This window comes from Sphaeramia orbicularis, unplaced genomic scaffold (genome assembly GCF_902148855.1).
Source record: "Sphaeramia orbicularis unplaced genomic scaffold, fSphaOr1.1, whole genome shotgun sequence".
Lineage (NCBI taxonomy): Eukaryota > Metazoa > Chordata > Actinopteri > Kurtiformes > Apogonidae > Sphaeramia > Sphaeramia orbicularis.
In genome coordinates, this window is record NW_021941641.1 from 125044 (window position 1) to 142504 (window position 17461).

Below are 17461 nucleotides of genomic sequence, written 5' to 3' on the forward strand. Positions count from 1 at the left end.
CACACACACACCATAAACCACAGGTTCCATCCTCATATTTACAGTGACCATATACGGACACAAACACAGGAACACACACCGTTAATGGTCCAGGATGAAGAACTGACACTGATTCAACAGGAAAACCTAGAAGTGGATTTAATATGGAACTGGTTCTGTGGTTCCTCTGGTTCCTCTGGTTCCGTCTACAGAACATCGGTTCCTGTCAGATTTCTTCGGTTCTTCTCCTATTCTGACATAAATCCATCCTGTTGTGTCCCAGGGCTGATCCGCGTGAACGTCGGTGTCCTCATCTTCATGTGGTCTTTTCTGACAGTAGATCAGACCTGGACCAAAGCCTCAGCAGCTGTGGTTGTTTGTTGTCCTCTGTCCCATTCTTAGTACCTTATAAGTGTGTCCACCGTCCACTTCACTGATGTGTGTGTCCTTGTGTGTGTGTTGACCCTGGACTGACTCTTTGTAATAATAATAATAATAATAATAATAATAATAATAATAATAATAATAATAATAATAATAATAATAAATCTTTTAAATGTCTCTTATTAAGTTACTTTCATGCCCTTATTAAATTAAATTGCCCCTTAGGGATAAATAAAGTGTACTGAATTGAATTGAATTGAATTGAATTGAATTGAATTGAATTGAATTGCTCCAGGCTCTGGTTCTGGTTCTGCACATCCAGGCTGTCTGTGTGGGTCTGGGTCTGGTTCTGGTTCTAGTTCTGGTTCTGGGTCTGGTTCAGGTTCTGGGTCTGGTTCTGGGTCTGGTTCTGGGTCTGGTTCTGGTTCTGGTTCTGGGTCTGGTTCTGGTTCTGGTTCTGGGTCTGGTTCAGGTTCTGGGTCTGGTTCTGGTTCTGGGTCTGGTTCAGGTTCTGGTTCTGGGTCTGGTTCTGGGTCTGGTTCAGGTTCTGGTTCTGGGTCTGGTTCTGGGTCTGGTTCTGGTTCTGGGTCTGGTTCAGGTTCTGGTTCTGGTTCTGGTGTCTCAGTATGGTTTTCCTCCCATGCTGTTGATCATGTCCTGTCTCTGTGCAGCTGTGGGCATGTCAGGGTTAACTCCATCCCGTCTCCTCTGCAGCATGACTGTATGCTACAACAAACAAACAAACAAACAAACAAACAAACAAACAAACAAACAAACAAACAAACAAAGCTTTATTTATTTAGTTTACGAATATTGCATGAAAATCACACAACAAAAGAATTATATAAAAAAGAAAGGAAACTATTTAAAAAGGAGCGGGATGAAGTTTAATTTATAACCACACACACACACACACACACACACACACACACACACACACTTACTCCATCCTTCACCTTCCCTCAGATTCCATGAGTAAAAATCCAACACATACCAAACAACTACATTCTGACTATGTGTGATGTAATCTAATTTAATCTGATCTAATCTTTATCTTAATCCCAGGTTTAGTATCAGATTTGGACTAAACCATCAGACTAAAGGCCTTTCAAACCCTTCGACCTTTGAACCCACAGGTGAACCTGGGTTCACGGTGGGGGGGGGTCTGCTCACAGACCTGACTGTCTGTTAGTTGGGGGGGGTCTGCTCACAGACCTGACTGTCTGTTAGTTGGGGGGGGGGGGGGGGTCTGCTCACAGACCTGACTGTGTGTTAGTTGGGGGGGGGGGGGTCTGCTCACAGACCTGATTGTCTGTTAGTTGGGGGGGTCTGCTCACAGACCTGACTGTCTGTTAGTTGGGGGGGGGGGTCTGCTCACAGACCTGACTGTCTGTTAGTTGGGGGGGGGCTGCCAGCCTACTTCTGTTAGTTGGGGGGGGGGTCTGCTCACAGACCTGACTGTCTGTTAGTTGGGGGGGGGGTCTGCTCACAGACCTGACTGTCTGTTAGTTGGGGGTGGGGAGGGGGGGGTCTGCTCAACAGACCTGATTGTCTGTTAGTTGGGGGGGTCTGCTCACAGACCTGATTGTCTGTTAGTTGGGGGGGGGGGGGTCTGCTCACAGACCTGATTGTCTGTTAGTTGGGGGGGCTTGCTCACAGACATGACTGTCTGTTAGTTGGGGGGGGGGGTCTGCTCACAGACCTGATTGTCTGTTAGTTGGGGGGGTCTGCTCACAGACCTGACTGTCTGTTAGTTGGGGGGGTCTGCTCACAGACCTGACTGTCTGTTAGTTGGGGGGGGGGGTCTGCTCACAGACCTGACTGTCTGTTAGTTGGGGGGGGTCTGCTCACAGACCTGACTGTCTGTTAGTTGGGGGGGTCTGCTCACAGACCTGGGGTCAGTTCTCTTTAACTCCAGCAGATGAAGGTCACATGGTCTTCACTCCAGAGTGTTCGGTTCAGCTCCATCTGCTGTAGATCAGCTGTTTGACTCCCACAACCACCACTGGGGGGCACTAGAGCAGCATCACAGACAGAGGAGGGGCAGATACAGAGGGTACCTGCACACCCACCTGTTTGGACCACCCCCCTTTTTCCATGAGACCAATTTAAATATGACAACCCCCCCAGAACTTTATACTGATAAGTGTCTTTTTTCCATCCAAGAGGTGAATCAAATCAACACATATGAACCTGAACTGTCTGAAATAATAATAATAATAATAATAATAATAATAATAATAAGAAGAAGAAGAAGAAGAAGAAGAAGAAGAAGAAGAAGAAGAAGAAGAAGAAGAAGAAGAAGAAGAATATGGTTGTTTTCCATAGTGGGGCTTTGCCACATGTGCTGATAATATCTACTTTAAATAAGGATATATGAATACATTATTACTATATTTCTATATAGGACTATAGGATATTATATGTATTTATATTATATATGTATATGTGTTTTTGTGTTTTTGTTTGTTTTGTTTTTTTAGTTTTCATTAATATGTAGTATTAATATCTGGTAGGATAAGTTGTAAATGGGTATTATCATATTAGTGTATCTAGGAAAAAGAATGTGTGATATTGTTATACTATTATTATTATTATTATTATTATTATTATCATTAATAATAATAATAATAATAATAATAATAATAATAATAATAATAATAATAATAGTAATAATTACTATATAGTGATCATAAGGAATAGAAATTGGGGTCGGAGTACATTAGTTTGTACTTCTTCCTACTCCTTTTCGAGCATGTATAATTTCATTTCATTTGTTTTCTTTATATTATTATTATCATTATCATTATTAATATTATTTTTTTGTTTGTTTGTTTGTTTGCTTGCTTATCAATCACTTATGTACCAGTACTTATATTTTGTGGGTTGATTTTTGTTTTGATTTCACTGTCTACATGTTCAAAATAAAGATTTCATTCATTCATTCATTCATTCATTCATTCATTCATTCGTTCATTCATAATAAATCAGTGTAATTATATTAATATTCAGTCTGTTCTTGAATGTTTGTGTGTGTTTGTAGATCCACTGGATCTGTACGATAGAATGAACATGTTTAAATGATAAACTGAGGCTGAATATTGGAACAAATGCACTAATTTTCAGGTGATTCATAATTTCATTTTACTTTTTTTTTGCACTAAAACAAAAAGTAAACTGTGTATTTGTCCTTTCTTATCACTTATTCTGTTATTATTTAACTGGTCTGATCCACTTTAGATCATATTGGTCTGAATGTGGAACCAGAACTAAACTGGTTTAAACTGGTTTCCACTCTGTTCATCACAGTCAGAACTAAGGATGTCACAATGTGAAGATTTCATATCAGGGTTATTGTGACCAAAATTATCACAGTTATCATTATTATTGCAGTATTGTTGAAATTGTGCTCAAAATGTTCAAAAAGTACAAATACACACACTGAAAGAGTTTAAGCAAGTTGTATTTTTAAAAAAAAAAGTCAAGTAAAATAATATTCCCAATCTTCCTTCTGTGTCAGAAACATTCACATATTAACCCTTAGTGGTCTGAGTCTATTCTGTCCGTTTTTCAGTCCTTTTGATTTGGCCTTTATATACTATAGAAACAAATGTTTACTATACCCATGTTTGGATCTGTTTTTTCAGCACAACTTCATTTATATCATCTGTCTATTATTTTTTCACTTTAACCTACTATAAAAACATAAAAGGACAGAAAACACAAAAAAATATAAAATCCAATTTGAAAAATGTATTTAATTTATTGCATAAATAACACAGATGCTTAACGAACCTTTTCACAGACTTTAAAAGTGAATATCGGTTCCAAATATTCGGTATAGAAAATTAAAATTAGAATAAATTAAACCTATACTCAAATATTTGACATAAAAGCAGATCTTTCCATCGGGTTTTTTCCCCTAAAAGTGCGGTAATCAAACACAGTTATCATGAGAATTAGAATTTAAATGGTAATACTAACTGTCTGTGATTTTACCGCCATTAATTATTATAGCAGTAATCGTTACATCCCTAGTCAGAACCAAGGTTATTATCATTAACAAAAACTAACGAAATGACCAAAACTAGAATTGTAAAAACATTTTTGTTAACTGAAATAAATAAAAACTATAATTAAAAGAAAAAACGATAACTAACTGAAACTGTATTGTGTGTTTATTAAACTAACTAAAACGGATAAAAATTACAGATAAAATTCCCTTCGTTTTGGTCAATGTCGGATTGATACGAAATTGATTTATTTCACTCCATCAGTTTTAGCTAGCGGCACCATACGGTACTTCACGGTTCGTCACTTGGTTTAGAGTCGGAAACATGGAGACTAAAGCAGCAGAGTCCTGTCTGGGATTTATGTGAATACGACGACAGAGAAGAAGAGAAAAGATATGGCTAAACTACAACTAAACTAACACTAAGCATTTAGAAAAAAACAAAATCTAATAAAAACTATCAAACCTGCTCTAAAAACAAATTAAAACAAACTGAATTAGAGAAAAAAAAGTCAAAACTAAATAAAACTAAACTAGAATGAAAAATCCAAAACTATTTGAACCTTGGTCAGAACACAGTTTTCAAAATCATCCGTTTAAATTCATGTATTTACACTCATCGGTGACAGTTCAACTCGTGTGTGTTTGTGTCGTTTCCTTTGCTTCGTTCTTTCTTCGTCTGTCCTCACACACTCACCCAGTACTTCCTGCAGTTCTTGTACCTCTGGAAATAGGCCGTGCACATGCTTTTCTCGTAGTTGTAGACATCCAAACACTTCTGGGACGCATCACTTTCCTGGAAAACACCAGCAGTTCCAGAACCATGAGCGGGTTTAACCCACACCAGCAGGGTTCAGATGGAAAAGAAAAGAACTGACCTCAATGCACGGGTTACTGTCCCTGTCCCGCACTTTACGCGCGTTTGTGGCCATGATGACCTGAAGGACGACGGACACTGAGGTTTAGGACGGCCCACCGACGCTCAAACTGACGCTCACATGTACTGAGCAACTGGAAACAGGTAAAAAAAAAACTACGATGATGAGTTCACTGCTTTTATCATGTGGTGATAAAGTTCAATATCACTAGACTTTATTAATACCAGAGGAAAGGACTGTGTGTTACAGTTTCTATATATGTGTGTGTGTGTGTATATATATATATATATATATATATATATATATATATATATATATATATATATATATAAATAAAACAGTCAGTTATAGGGCTGTAAGAAAATATCAGTTCTGCAACATATCGCAATATTTCACGATACTGTATCGATATTAAAAAAATACTGTATCGATATTTTATTTTGTTATTTTCCAATTCTGTTAACTAATTAAATTCTTTCGGTTCATTCGTCTGTTGCGAATCAATTCTGAATTGATGCAGGATGGTTTTTTTTAATTAATGAATTGATTCGGAATCGATTTGCAACAGATGAATGAACCGAAAGAATCGAGTTAGTTAAAAGAATCGGACTTTCATCACTAAATTTACAACAAAATGTGTGTAAATTCAAACCAATACTGTTGATTAGAAAATGTAATTGTTCAGTTGTAGCATTAAAGTGACACCTTACTTTAGGTTTACTGACACAACTACTTTGGATTTATTAGTAAGTTATTTTTTGCAATTAACTGCAGCATGTTCTTACATTTAAATAACCATATTTCATGGAACAACTTACATAACATTTTTAACTAAATCCAACAAATTCCAACGTTTTATTTCTTAAAGTGTACATATTTTAAATATGACATTCACAATTTAGAATTTGATGTAAATTTGTTCATTTCATTTGGAAAATTTCATATACATAAAATAAATATACTAAAAACACACCCAAATTTTAAAATCTTCCTATTGGAATTTGAAAAATACATTAAAAGATCAGAAATTATCTATAATAAAAAAAAAGCTCTAACACCCTGGCAATTTAGAAACAATTCTTTAATATTGACTGAACTCTCTGATGCATTTATTTATTTATTCATTTTTTTGGTAGATTTCTTAGTTTTATTTATTTATTTACTTTTTTATATGATATTATTTGTATATTAGGCTTTGTATCTTTAAATCTATGCATTATTTTCTTAAACTTATTTGTTGAAATGCTTTTTCCTTTTCGACATCTTGTTGTGTATTGTGTGTATTGAGTGTAATTACATTTTGAATGTAACATACAGATATTCGGTATCTGCAGCTCCAGCTCAGACTATGACACCACACACATAAACCTGAGGCTAAAATGTGCAGTTTGTTCTTTAATCTAAATGGAACTGTTCCTTTCATTCATCACACATGCATTAGTTTGTTCATTTCATGGAAGTTCGTGTGTTTTTCTGTCTCATCAGATTTTGAATTATAAAAGCTATTGAATTTCTTGTGCTGAATTTTTTTGCACTGAAATTAAGTATCTGAATTTTTTTGTCTCTGAATTCAACTATGTTCATAAATTTAGAATTTAAAAAAATTCAGACGCAAAAAAATTCCGATCACACATCCAGGACACCAAGGATAAGCAATGTATTCTATCTCAAGTCGAACTGACAGCCGGCCAATGGTGTTACATTAGGTTGATCATGTGATGCCGATGCAGGAAGACAGTCAGCGTGGATGTGTGATCTGAATTTTTTGCGTCTGAATTTTTTGTATCTGAATTTTTTTTTATTCTAAATTTATGAATATAATTGAATTCAGAGACAAAAAAAAAATCTGATAATTAACCCTTTCATGCATGAATTATAAGAGCCTTAATCAAGATTTTTATTCGTGTTTTTATTCCTCAAGGCATTAAAAAAAAAAATGCAATTGAAATAGTTTTTATGAACCCAATTTTTATGGAGTTGCAAAAATGTCCACTCAGCTGGACACCATGCATTAAATGATTGAAGCAAAGAAACGTATTTACTGATAAACTGTGTGGAAAGTTATGAAATAAAAACATTTTTTATGCAGATAATCTGATGTTTTCTCACATTTTAACATACACTAATACTAGTCATTAGATAATATGCAAACCCCCCCCACACACACAAAAACCTGTTTATTACAGTTTAATAACAATAACAAGCAACTGATTTACTCTCAAACATGTTCGTGCAGATCAGGTTTATCCAAACAGTAAAGTTGCAGTAATGGTTTGAATTCCAGTGTATGGGATGGTGCATGCACTGCAAAAATCTAAATCTGACCAAGTGTTTTTTTTTTTCTCATTTCTAGTCAAAATATCTCATCACACTTAAAATAAGACAGAATCACTTTTTTTTTTTTTTTTTTTTGTTTAATTCAAGCAAAAAAAACAAAAAAAAAAATCTGCCAATGGAACAAGTGAGAATTATCTTGGTAAGATTTCTTGAAACCAGATTTTGCAGATCTATTTTCTATAAATTAATTCTTATGTCTCACTGAAAAGTTCCTCTTCAGGTGATTCTGTCTGGTTTTAAGTGTAATGAGATATTTGGACTAGAAATGAGACAAATACACTTGGTCAGAGTTAGATTTTTGCAGTGTTAGTGTCCACTGTGTTGGCTGATATGGAACTAAAACAACAAAACCCATGAATATACAAGAGAACAGCTGTCCACTGGAGTGACCACTATGCATGAAAGGGTTAATTTCAGTGCAAAAAACAAAAAACAATCAGATACTTAATTTCAGTGCAGAAAAATTCAGTGTTCGAAATTCAATAGCTTTTCTAGTTCAAAATCTGATGAGACAGATTTACTTCCATGTTTCGGTTCAGCTGCGGCTTTGATCGGAGGAGTTCGGCCTCAGTTCGGACACAGGTTGACCTTCATGGATCCAAACCCCATAAATGCCCCCCCAGGTTCGGACACACAGATGTAAACACAGTCAGTCCTACCTTCAGTAATGCTAATGTTCCAGCAGCAGCAGCAGGACGGACCCCCCACCCCCACAACCCCCCCTCTGTGAAGGTTATCCGGTTTTATAAGGACCACATGAACGCTGTCAGCTTTTCCCTCAGACTGTTGTCAGATTAAATGTATACCTTCTACCCGCTTTAATACAGAACCGGCTGAAGGGCTACCGGCTACACGTGGCTAGCATAAACGGCTACAGTCAGAGCTAAGCTCCTAGCCCAGCCTGTGTCCTGTCCACACTGCAACAGCGTACCCGGAAGAGCTCTGTGACGTTACGACGAGTGACGGGGACGCTAGCCAATAGGAACGCGTCAAAAGTTTTCCCGTAGACTGACACGTCCTGTTAGCCAATAGGATTTCTCGTTTAACCTGTTGGTCTTCCTAGATTTGAAAGTTTAACTAAACCAACTGTGAACGATTGACAGTACATCTAGCAAGTCGAAAAAATGGACTTTTATTGAACGGGACCGCGAGTGACCTGAAAGCGCTAAGTGGCAGCGCCGTAAACGAATCAGAAAAAGCCCGAGTGGGTGGAACTTGAAGTGGGCGTGGCTTCAGCCCTAGTGCGGTTGCATCGCAGCGCATACACAATGGCTGCTCGAAAGAGGGGAAAGCAAACAATTTTCAGGCCCGCCGCGTCTAGCAAAAAATATGAGAAAAAAATTATTAAAAATTCGGAAAATAGTTGAAAGTCAAGAAAAACTCAACAGAAAGGATGTTAAAGCATCCGGGGTAAGTTTGGTGTAAATTAAGTAAACGGTTACACAGTTGTTGAATTAAAATATCGGGGTTATTTAAATTATGAGAGAGGGGGTGAGCTGGGGAAAAAAGTTTGTGTTAATCAGTACCCAGTTTAGGAGCACAGAGAAAAGCTGAGGAAGGCACAGATATGGGGGAAAAAAATTCAAAATAAATAATGTCACTGGTGATATTAGTGTCACGGTGCGTGTCCACGAACATTAAAGGAGCACGGAACCAGCAGAATGAAGGAAAAGTGGAGCAAAGTTTGGACTCAAGTCCACACTGACTGTAGGGTTTAATACCGACTTTGAACAACGAGCACCGACAGGCGCACGAGGATTAGAGCCGTGATTCGGTTCCGTTTGGTCCGCTGAGTGCATTCAGATTTAGTTGGAGTGCATTTGTAGTCGAACAGTGTCAACTATGTCCTGATCGATTACGAGCATCTCATGTTCGATATGAAGTCGATGCATCGGTGACAGTGACAGGGTGTGTGTGGTCTGGGTTTGGAAGAACAGGCTTTAGCAGCATCTGCAACTATTGATCTGTGTGTGTGTGTGTGTGTGTGTGTGTGTGTGTGTGTGTGTGTGTGTGTGTGTGTCACCCATAAACTGCAGATGACAAGAAGCTGCTTGTCAATAAAGTTGTAAAATGGAGGGAGAGGTTCAGAGGAGACTGGACCCCAGATGGACCTGGTTCTGTATGTGTGTGTGTGTGTGTGTGTGTGTGTGTGTGTGTGTGTGTTGCACCAGAACCCATCCAAACCCCTGGTTCTGATGGCAGGTACTTCTGTGGACCTGTTCACATTCAGTCTGTTTTTAGGACTTTAATGTCCGTTTCAGGAGGAGGTGGAGCTGTGTATGAGCGGACAGTGAAATAGGAGGTTAGGGATCTAGACTGACCTAAGTCTGCCTGGTCCTGGGCCTGGTCCTGGTTCTGGTTCTGGTCCTGGTCCTGTTTTCACCTCTCCTGGAGGCTGGAGTTGTGCATTCTGACTAAGGCTGTTAGAAAATATCAGTTCTGCAATATATCACGATATTTCATTTCCCAATACTGTATGGACATTCAAAAGTACTGTATGGATATTTTTAGGTATTTATTCAGATGCAGATTTTGTGAAGGTTCATTTTTGTTTTTTTGTTTTTCTTTTTTCTTTATATTTTCTTTCTTTTTATTTCACATTCTTTTATTCAATAATGTTGGTTCTTTTGTTGGGATTGAACTCCAATCCTGTTCTGATGTTAGCTGTGAACTAATAGAATCTGAACATTTGAACAGGATCTGAAACTGGAATGTCTGGAAAACAGAATTTCAGTTTGAACACAGTTGGAACATTTGCTGATAGAACATTAGATCCTGTTGGGATCAAATACTAATGTGTTTAGGATTTGTGCAGACTTCTGCTGGAATTCAATTCTTCAAGGAAATAGTCATTTTTAAAAAAGAAACAAACAAAAAATTGCAAAATCATGATATATCGTATCATGATCCTAGTATTGTGATTTGTATCGTATGACCTGATTCTTGCCGATACACAGTCCTAATTCTGACCAAAACTGATCTCAGACACACACATTTGTGTCTGTCAGTGTGGATCATTATGTGTGTGTTTTTCAGAGGATGGTTTGGTGTTTGTATGTTTTAGTTTCCTGAGTGAAAGTGGAAAACATTATATAAGTAGAGCTGCAACCGATTAATCGATTAGGTGCTTGAAGCGAATGCAAAAACTCACAATTCGATTAATCGACTCCAATTGATTGAAGGGAAATATTCTGTTACAGTTTTCCTGAATTGAAGCTTCTTTGTGCATCAAAATAAGTGTCTGTGTGTACATTTATGTTGTGTTGCCATAATAGTCATGCTTTTGCAATTGTGTTTCATCTCAGTTATGATGATTCGAGGGCGAAGGGAATGTTCACATCTGGTCCAAAAAAATTAAACAATAGTCTACACCAAACTTATATTTTTAGTAGGTAATTACTTATATTTTCAGGAAAAAATGTATTTTGAAATGAGAAAAACTGAGTATTTTAGTGAGTGTGAATGTTTGTTTAGTGACCCAGTGTAGTGCCGTCATTCTGGGTTCATTTTATAAACTCTATAAATAAACGACATTTATTCAAATACACTGATATTTGACTATTTTTTATTATTTATGTTGTATTCTACAAAAACGAAAACCTAAAACTGGAGCGTATCAGAAGAAAACACATGTATGTAGAAATCCCTTTAACTCAGTCAATACACAAAAAAAATCATTTATTTATTTATTTATTATGAATACCAAAATCTGATCCAAAGGTTTATGTAGCGGTTGAGATTTGGAAGAATAACAACAGAAAGAAATATTAATCTCACTGGAAAAAAAAATACTAATACAAGAAAAAAAAACATTCTGTGGTGTTGTGGTGGTCTCAGTTGCGGTGGTCTCAGTTGCGGTGGTCTTAGTTGCGGTGGTCTTAGTTGCGGTGGTCTCAGTTGCGGTGGTCTCAGTTGCGGTGGTCTCAGTTGCGGTGGTCTTAGTTGCGGTGGTCTCAGTTCCGGTGGTCTCAGTTGCGGTGGTCTCAGTTGCGGTGGTCTTAGTTGCGGTGGTCTTAGTTGCGGTGGTCTCAGTTGCGGTGGTCTTAGATCTGTGAATGAGTGGAGGATCGGGGTCTAGTCAAGGAGTCTGTAACCTTTGTTATCAGTCAGATCCATGTTGCCCCCTCCCTCTTCTGCCAAAAAAAAAAAAAAAAGTCTGGAGCCGCAAAAAATAATAGAACTTCTAAACTTTTAAAAGTTTTAATCTTTTTTTCCATTTTTTCTGTTCCAACCACTGAATACAACCAACACAAGTGCAGCGTGGAATGGATTCTGGAGGATGATTACTCCAAAAGTACACAGTAAAAGTAGTTCATAGTATTTGTGTTAATAGTATATGAAATACTAATACCAAAAATACCAAATTCATGAGATACTTATTGGAAAAATGTATTTGAATCATCATTGAATGTAGTCTTACAGCCTATTTCAGACTCAAACCCTTGGAACCCCATGGGATGAATGTGTGAAATGAAAAAACCGACACTGAAGACGTGAACAATAAGCAGGTGTTGAACTGCTGCTGGATCAGAGGTCACAGCTGGATCCCAGTTCAATATGATCACAATAATAACCGATAAACAACGACAACTGTGAATATTCTTTTTGTTTCAGTGTGAAAAAAGTCAAATTATATGGAGAAAATGTTCACATACAAACTATCCTTTCAGAAAAAAAGGGAATAATCGAAACGATCCTGATCAAAATGAACTGTCTTCAAATAAACCAGTTTAACTGAACTAATATTCCATCTGTTCTGAACTGTGTTTGTACCATAGAGCGAACATGAATAAATAATCAACAGGTTTAATAGTGTTAGAATTCCACTGGTTTTACCGTTTTTTCATGTTATTCAGGTTTTTTTAAAGGATAGTTTATAGATGATGTAATTAAATAGTTTTTCACTGTAAAACATATAGAAAAGTTCAGAGCTGACATTAGTTCCATATGATTCTGTTCTTCTTTTACTGGTTCTGATCCGTTTCAGATCCTACAGGAGGATGTGGAACCAGAACCAACATCAGCTTCAGTATTTGACACTTTGACACAAGAGTGTTCTGGAGTTATAGTTTTTATTTTTGGATGTGTTCTTGTTCCATGGGTTCCGTCCTCAGTTCTGTCTCCGGTTCCGTCCTCAGTTCCATCTTTAACCCCTCCTCCTTCCTGTCTCCCTCCGTCCTCAGGCCCTTGAGTCCGGCCGGTGTTGAGCTCCATAAACTGGATCCAGTCGTCTCCTCAGAACTCGTCGGGCTCCGCCCCCCCGTCCATGTAGCCGGTCTTCCTTAGGCTGTCATGGCCACGGGAACCCAGGGCCACCGAGACCACGTCCCGGACAAAGCCAAGCTCGCGCCGCCGGCAGGGAGGCGCAGGAGAGCGGAGGGGAAGCCCAAGAAGAACTTCCCGTGCCAGGAGTGCCAGAAAGCCTTCAACAGCCTGGAGAAGCTGAAGGTGCACTCGTACTCGCACACCGGAGAGAGACCGTACCGCTGCTCCCACCAGGACTGCACCAAGGCCTTCGTCTCCAAGTACAAGCTACTACGGTACGTGCACATGCACACGTACACATATGCATACACATGCACATATGCACACGCACACATGCAGACGCAGATGTGTCTGCAGCATGGCGCTTTGATTTTACACCTTTTATGAGCAGAGGTGGAAAGAAAACAAATACAGTATAAATGTAAATGTAAATATAGTTATAAAGAGAGTACTGCTGTTGTCTGATAAACCAGTGGTTCTAAACTGGGGGGTCCAGACCCTAAAGTGGGTCCAAACCTGTTTCCAGTGGGTCCGTGGGTTAAAATATTGTTAATAAACCAAACCTGGGTTTTATCTTAATGGATCTGAGCTCCGTCCATTCCCACTGCCCAACAGTAGGGGGCACTAATGCACTGTAATGAGAATTAACAGCAGACATTTAACACCATAAAAGAAGAACCAACAGGTTCTGTTCGGGTTCTGCTGTTTAAACTCAGGTCTGACAGCGACTCCATCAGATCTGGTTTTTCCTCCATTGGACTCAGACCTCAGTGGGTTGAATTCTACAAGAACAGACTGAACTTTAACTTTAGTTTTAGTTCAAATGGATTTAATTTACTGTTAAATGTGTGTGGTCTCCCCCTGCTGCGCACTCTGGTTTAATATTAAACTGGTTGTCTGTGTTTTCAGTTTGTCATCTTCTGGATTATCTCCAGTTCTAAACACAACATCTATAATAATCTGATTACTCTGGGGGGGTAATGATATTCTGATTACTGCAGGGGTTAATAATAATGTAATTACTCCAGAGGGGTAATAATCTGATTACTGCAGGGGTTAATAATAATCTGATTACTCTAGGGGGTAATACTAATCTGATTACTCCAGATTCTGGATACTGATGTCAGTACAGTGGTAAACAGGCTCACTGTGGGTCCATTTCCGTGAAATTGTCGAACCTGTTCCACTCATAGTCTGTGTTTGTGTTTCGAAGGCATATGGCTACTCACTCGCCAGAAAAAAACCACAAGTGTTCATACTGTGAGAAAATGTTCCATCGTAAGGATCACCTGAAGAACCACCTGCACACCCACGACCCGTACAAGGAGGCCTTCGCCTGTCAGGAGTGCGGGAAGAGCTACAACACCAAGCTGGGCTTCAAACGCCACCTGGCGCTCCACGCCGCCAACAGCGGGGACCTGACGTGCCAGGTGTGTCTGCAGCCGTTTCCCAGCACCGGCGTCCTCCTGGAACACCTCAAAACGCACGCCGGCAAGTCCTCCGGAGGGACCAAAGAGAAGAAGCACCGCTGCGAGCACTGCGAGCGCCGCTTCTACACCCGCAAAGACGTGCGGCGCCACATGGTGGTGCACACCGGACGCAAGGACTTCCTCTGTCAGTACTGTGCCCAGCGCTTCGGACGAAAGGACCACCTGACGCGTCACATGAAGAAGAGCCACGCCCGCGAGCTGCTGAGGGTCAAGAGCGAGCCCGCCGACTCGCTGGAACCCGCCGTCTACGACCTGGCGTCAGGGAGCGTCAAGGGAGAACTCCCCGGGATGCTGACGCCGCGACCGCACCAGCTGAGCGCGTACCCGGGCCCGGTCCTGGACTCGGAGCCCTTCCCCGTGCCCGCCCACGCCTTCGCTCTGAAGTACCCGCTGGGCTCCGCCTTTACCTCATACTCCGCCTCCTCGCAGGAGCGGGAGCAGAACCTAAAGGGAGAACTGGAGACGTACCTGATGGAGCTGCAGAGCGCCATGCCTTCCTCGTCGTCTGCAGCCGAAGAACCCCAGCTGTCCGCCTCCAAACTGGAGCTGGAGCCTCCGGTGGGCGTGTTGGACGACCCCACCCAGGACGTGGCTCTGTCCAAAATGTCCACATCGGTGGCGGGCGGCGCCGTGGCGGGCGACTCGCTGGCGTCCTCCTCGTCTCTGATGGACTTTTCACAGCTTTTCAACTTCCTGCCGTTGAACGGGCCTCCGTACAACCAGGCGGGGGGGGGCGGAGGGGGGCCGGCGGTGGGCTACCCGCCCGCTGAAGAGGCCACGCCCATTGTGCAGCTCCCCCCCCAGAACCCCCAAGGCCCCGATTCTGCAGAGAGTTCACTTCAAGGGCTCAGCACCTCCTTCATATCCAACCTAAGCTCCCCCACCACCCTGCCCCGGTTCCACCAGGCCTTTCAGTGATCACAACCAGAACCAACACTAGAACCACAACCAACACAAGAACCAGAACCACAACCAACACCAGAACCAGAACCAGCATCATGGCAGACACACCAGAACCAGAACCAACACCAGAACCACGGCAGGTACACCAGAACCAACCCCAGAACCCGCACCATGCCAGCTACACCAGAACCACAACCAACACCAGAACCAGAAGCTCAGCAGATATATCAGAATCAGAACCAACACCAGAACCTGCACTATGTCAGCTACACCAGAACCAGTGCCAGAACCAACACTGGTGAGAAGTGGGACCTGTTCCCGGTGAGGCTTTGACTCCTCCCCCTTTGGCACCGGTTCTGTTCATAATGTTTATGGACAGAACCTCTAGGTCCAACTGGGTGTGGGCGGGGCTCGAGTCCACTGGTGGGAGGGGCTTTTCTCTGCTGGGATGAAGAACAGCACCTCCACGTCTGAGGTCCTGGTCCTATGATGGGAAAGGGGGAGGGTCCAGTCCAGGTCAGGGAGGAAGTCCGGCCTCAGGGGGAGGAGTTTAAGTGTCTCTGGGTCTTGTTCATGAGTGAGGGTTGGATGGAGCAGGAGGTCGACAGGCGGATCAGGGCGGAGTCTGGGTCAGAACAGAGTTTGTTATTATGGGATAGATATCCCCTTTAGAACCTGCAGTAGAACCTGCAGTAGAACCTGAACTCGTTCTTTGACCTCTCTCTCTTTTTTTGACTTTACTCTTTTTATAAATTCAGTGTCATCAGTTCATATTCAGACTCATATTTGGGGAAGGTCTGGTTCCAGTCCTGGTTCTGGTTGTGGTTCTGGTTCTGTCTGGTTCCCCTCTCTGTTCTTTCAGCTAATGTTAACTTTTGAAAGGTGGAACGTGTCCATTGGACTGAACGTGTCCTCGTAAACACCACATGATCCCATCAGACGTGTCCTTGTCCTCACATGGTTTCTGTTGGTGTGGTCCACCGTGGACGTGTCCCCCCTGACCTCTGACCCCAGGGTTCATGTCCCCTCTGACCTCTGACCCCAGGGTTCATGTCCCCCCTGACCTCTGACCCCAGGGTTCATGTCCCCTCTGACCTCTGACCCCAGGGTTCATGTCCCCCCTGACCTCTGACCCCAGGGTTCATGTCCCCTCTGACCTCTGACCCCAGGGTTCATGTCCCCTCTGACCCCAGGGTTCATGTCCCCCCTGACCTCTGACCCCAGGGTTCATGTCCCCTCTGACCTCTGACCCCAGGGTTCATGTCCCCTCTGACCTCTGACCCCAGGGTTCATGTCCCCCCTGACCTCTGACCCCAGGGTTCATGTCCCCTCTGACCCCTGACCCCAGTCCCAGTCCTCCTCTTAGACCTGAGTGGACACTTTCTGGCTTGTGTGGAATGTTTCCTTGAATGTGGAATGTTTCATTTATGGAAGTTTTCTAAATGTATGTTGTGAAGGTTTGTGGTTTTACATGAGACGGTGGCAGGTCGTGGATTTTTTTGTTTTTTTTGTTTGTTTGTTCTGTTTTTTTTGCGTTGTAATCATAGCACTTTTTGTAAATCGGATGCCTTTATTTCCTCCAATACTTTTGTTTTTTTGTTTGTTTAAATCTTTATTACAAATGTATAGATTATATATTTAGCTCTTTCAGAGAACAATAACATGTAAATACAATATCAAATGTTTTATTTTTACAGGTACATTTTGGACAGTGTTGTTTCCTATCAAAGTGTCATTTGTTTTTTGGTTTTTTTTTTTTGCTTTACTTGCACATGTGTTTGTTCTGTGTGTCTCGTTGAGGCTCTTCGGAGCAGATCATGGACCTTAAAGGCAGATGTTTCAACTCCTCTGGCTACAATGAAGCTTCAATCAACTGTTTTTTTTTTTTTTAATATTTGATAGCACTTAAAACAATGAACTCCTCTGGTATTCACCATCAAACCAAGAATACTCCTCCACTGAAACTTTTGGATTCTTCTCTGTCTGAAAGTTTTGTGGTTTTCAGTCTGAAAAATTCCACATGATGCACATTATTTGGACTGTGACGCCTCTGCACACCCTGCTTTTTCTCAAAAATCAACTTTATGTCAGACGATAAATTCAGAATGCATATGAATAAAAGCTGAGGTCAAAGTTCAGGGGTCAAACATCACCCACTCTGACCTGGAAAATAGTCCAAGGCATCATAACCTATAAATAATAAACCTGTTTTC

The 17461-nt window shown here is 41.0% G+C and overlaps 2 protein-coding genes across 2 annotated transcripts; one reads left to right on the forward strand and one right to left on the reverse strand.

Annotated features, from left to right (window-relative positions):
- Positions 1-859: 859 nt before the first annotated feature.
- chchd7 (coiled-coil-helix-coiled-coil-helix domain containing 7) lies at positions 860-8523 on the reverse strand. The gene is made up of 4 exons (XM_030130523.1): positions 8250-8523; positions 5254-5386; positions 5073-5171; positions 860-1089 (listed from the first exon to the last, which is right to left on the reverse strand). The coding sequence occupies exons 2-4, from the start codon at positions 5305-5307 to the stop codon at positions 985-987; spliced, it is 258 nt and encodes an 85-aa protein (XP_029986383.1). The 5' UTR covers positions 5308-5386; positions 8250-8523; the 3' UTR covers positions 860-984.
- Positions 8524-8889: 366 nt separating this feature from the next.
- Positions 8890-15276, forward strand: plag1 (pleiomorphic adenoma gene 1). The gene is made up of 3 exons (XM_030130518.1): positions 8890-9000; positions 12774-13130; positions 14069-15276. The coding sequence occupies exons 2-3, from the start codon at positions 12883-12885 to the stop codon at positions 15261-15263; spliced, it is 1443 nt and encodes a 480-aa protein (XP_029986378.1). The 5' UTR covers positions 8890-9000; positions 12774-12882; the 3' UTR covers positions 15264-15276.
- Positions 15277-17461: the final 2185 nt, after the last annotated feature.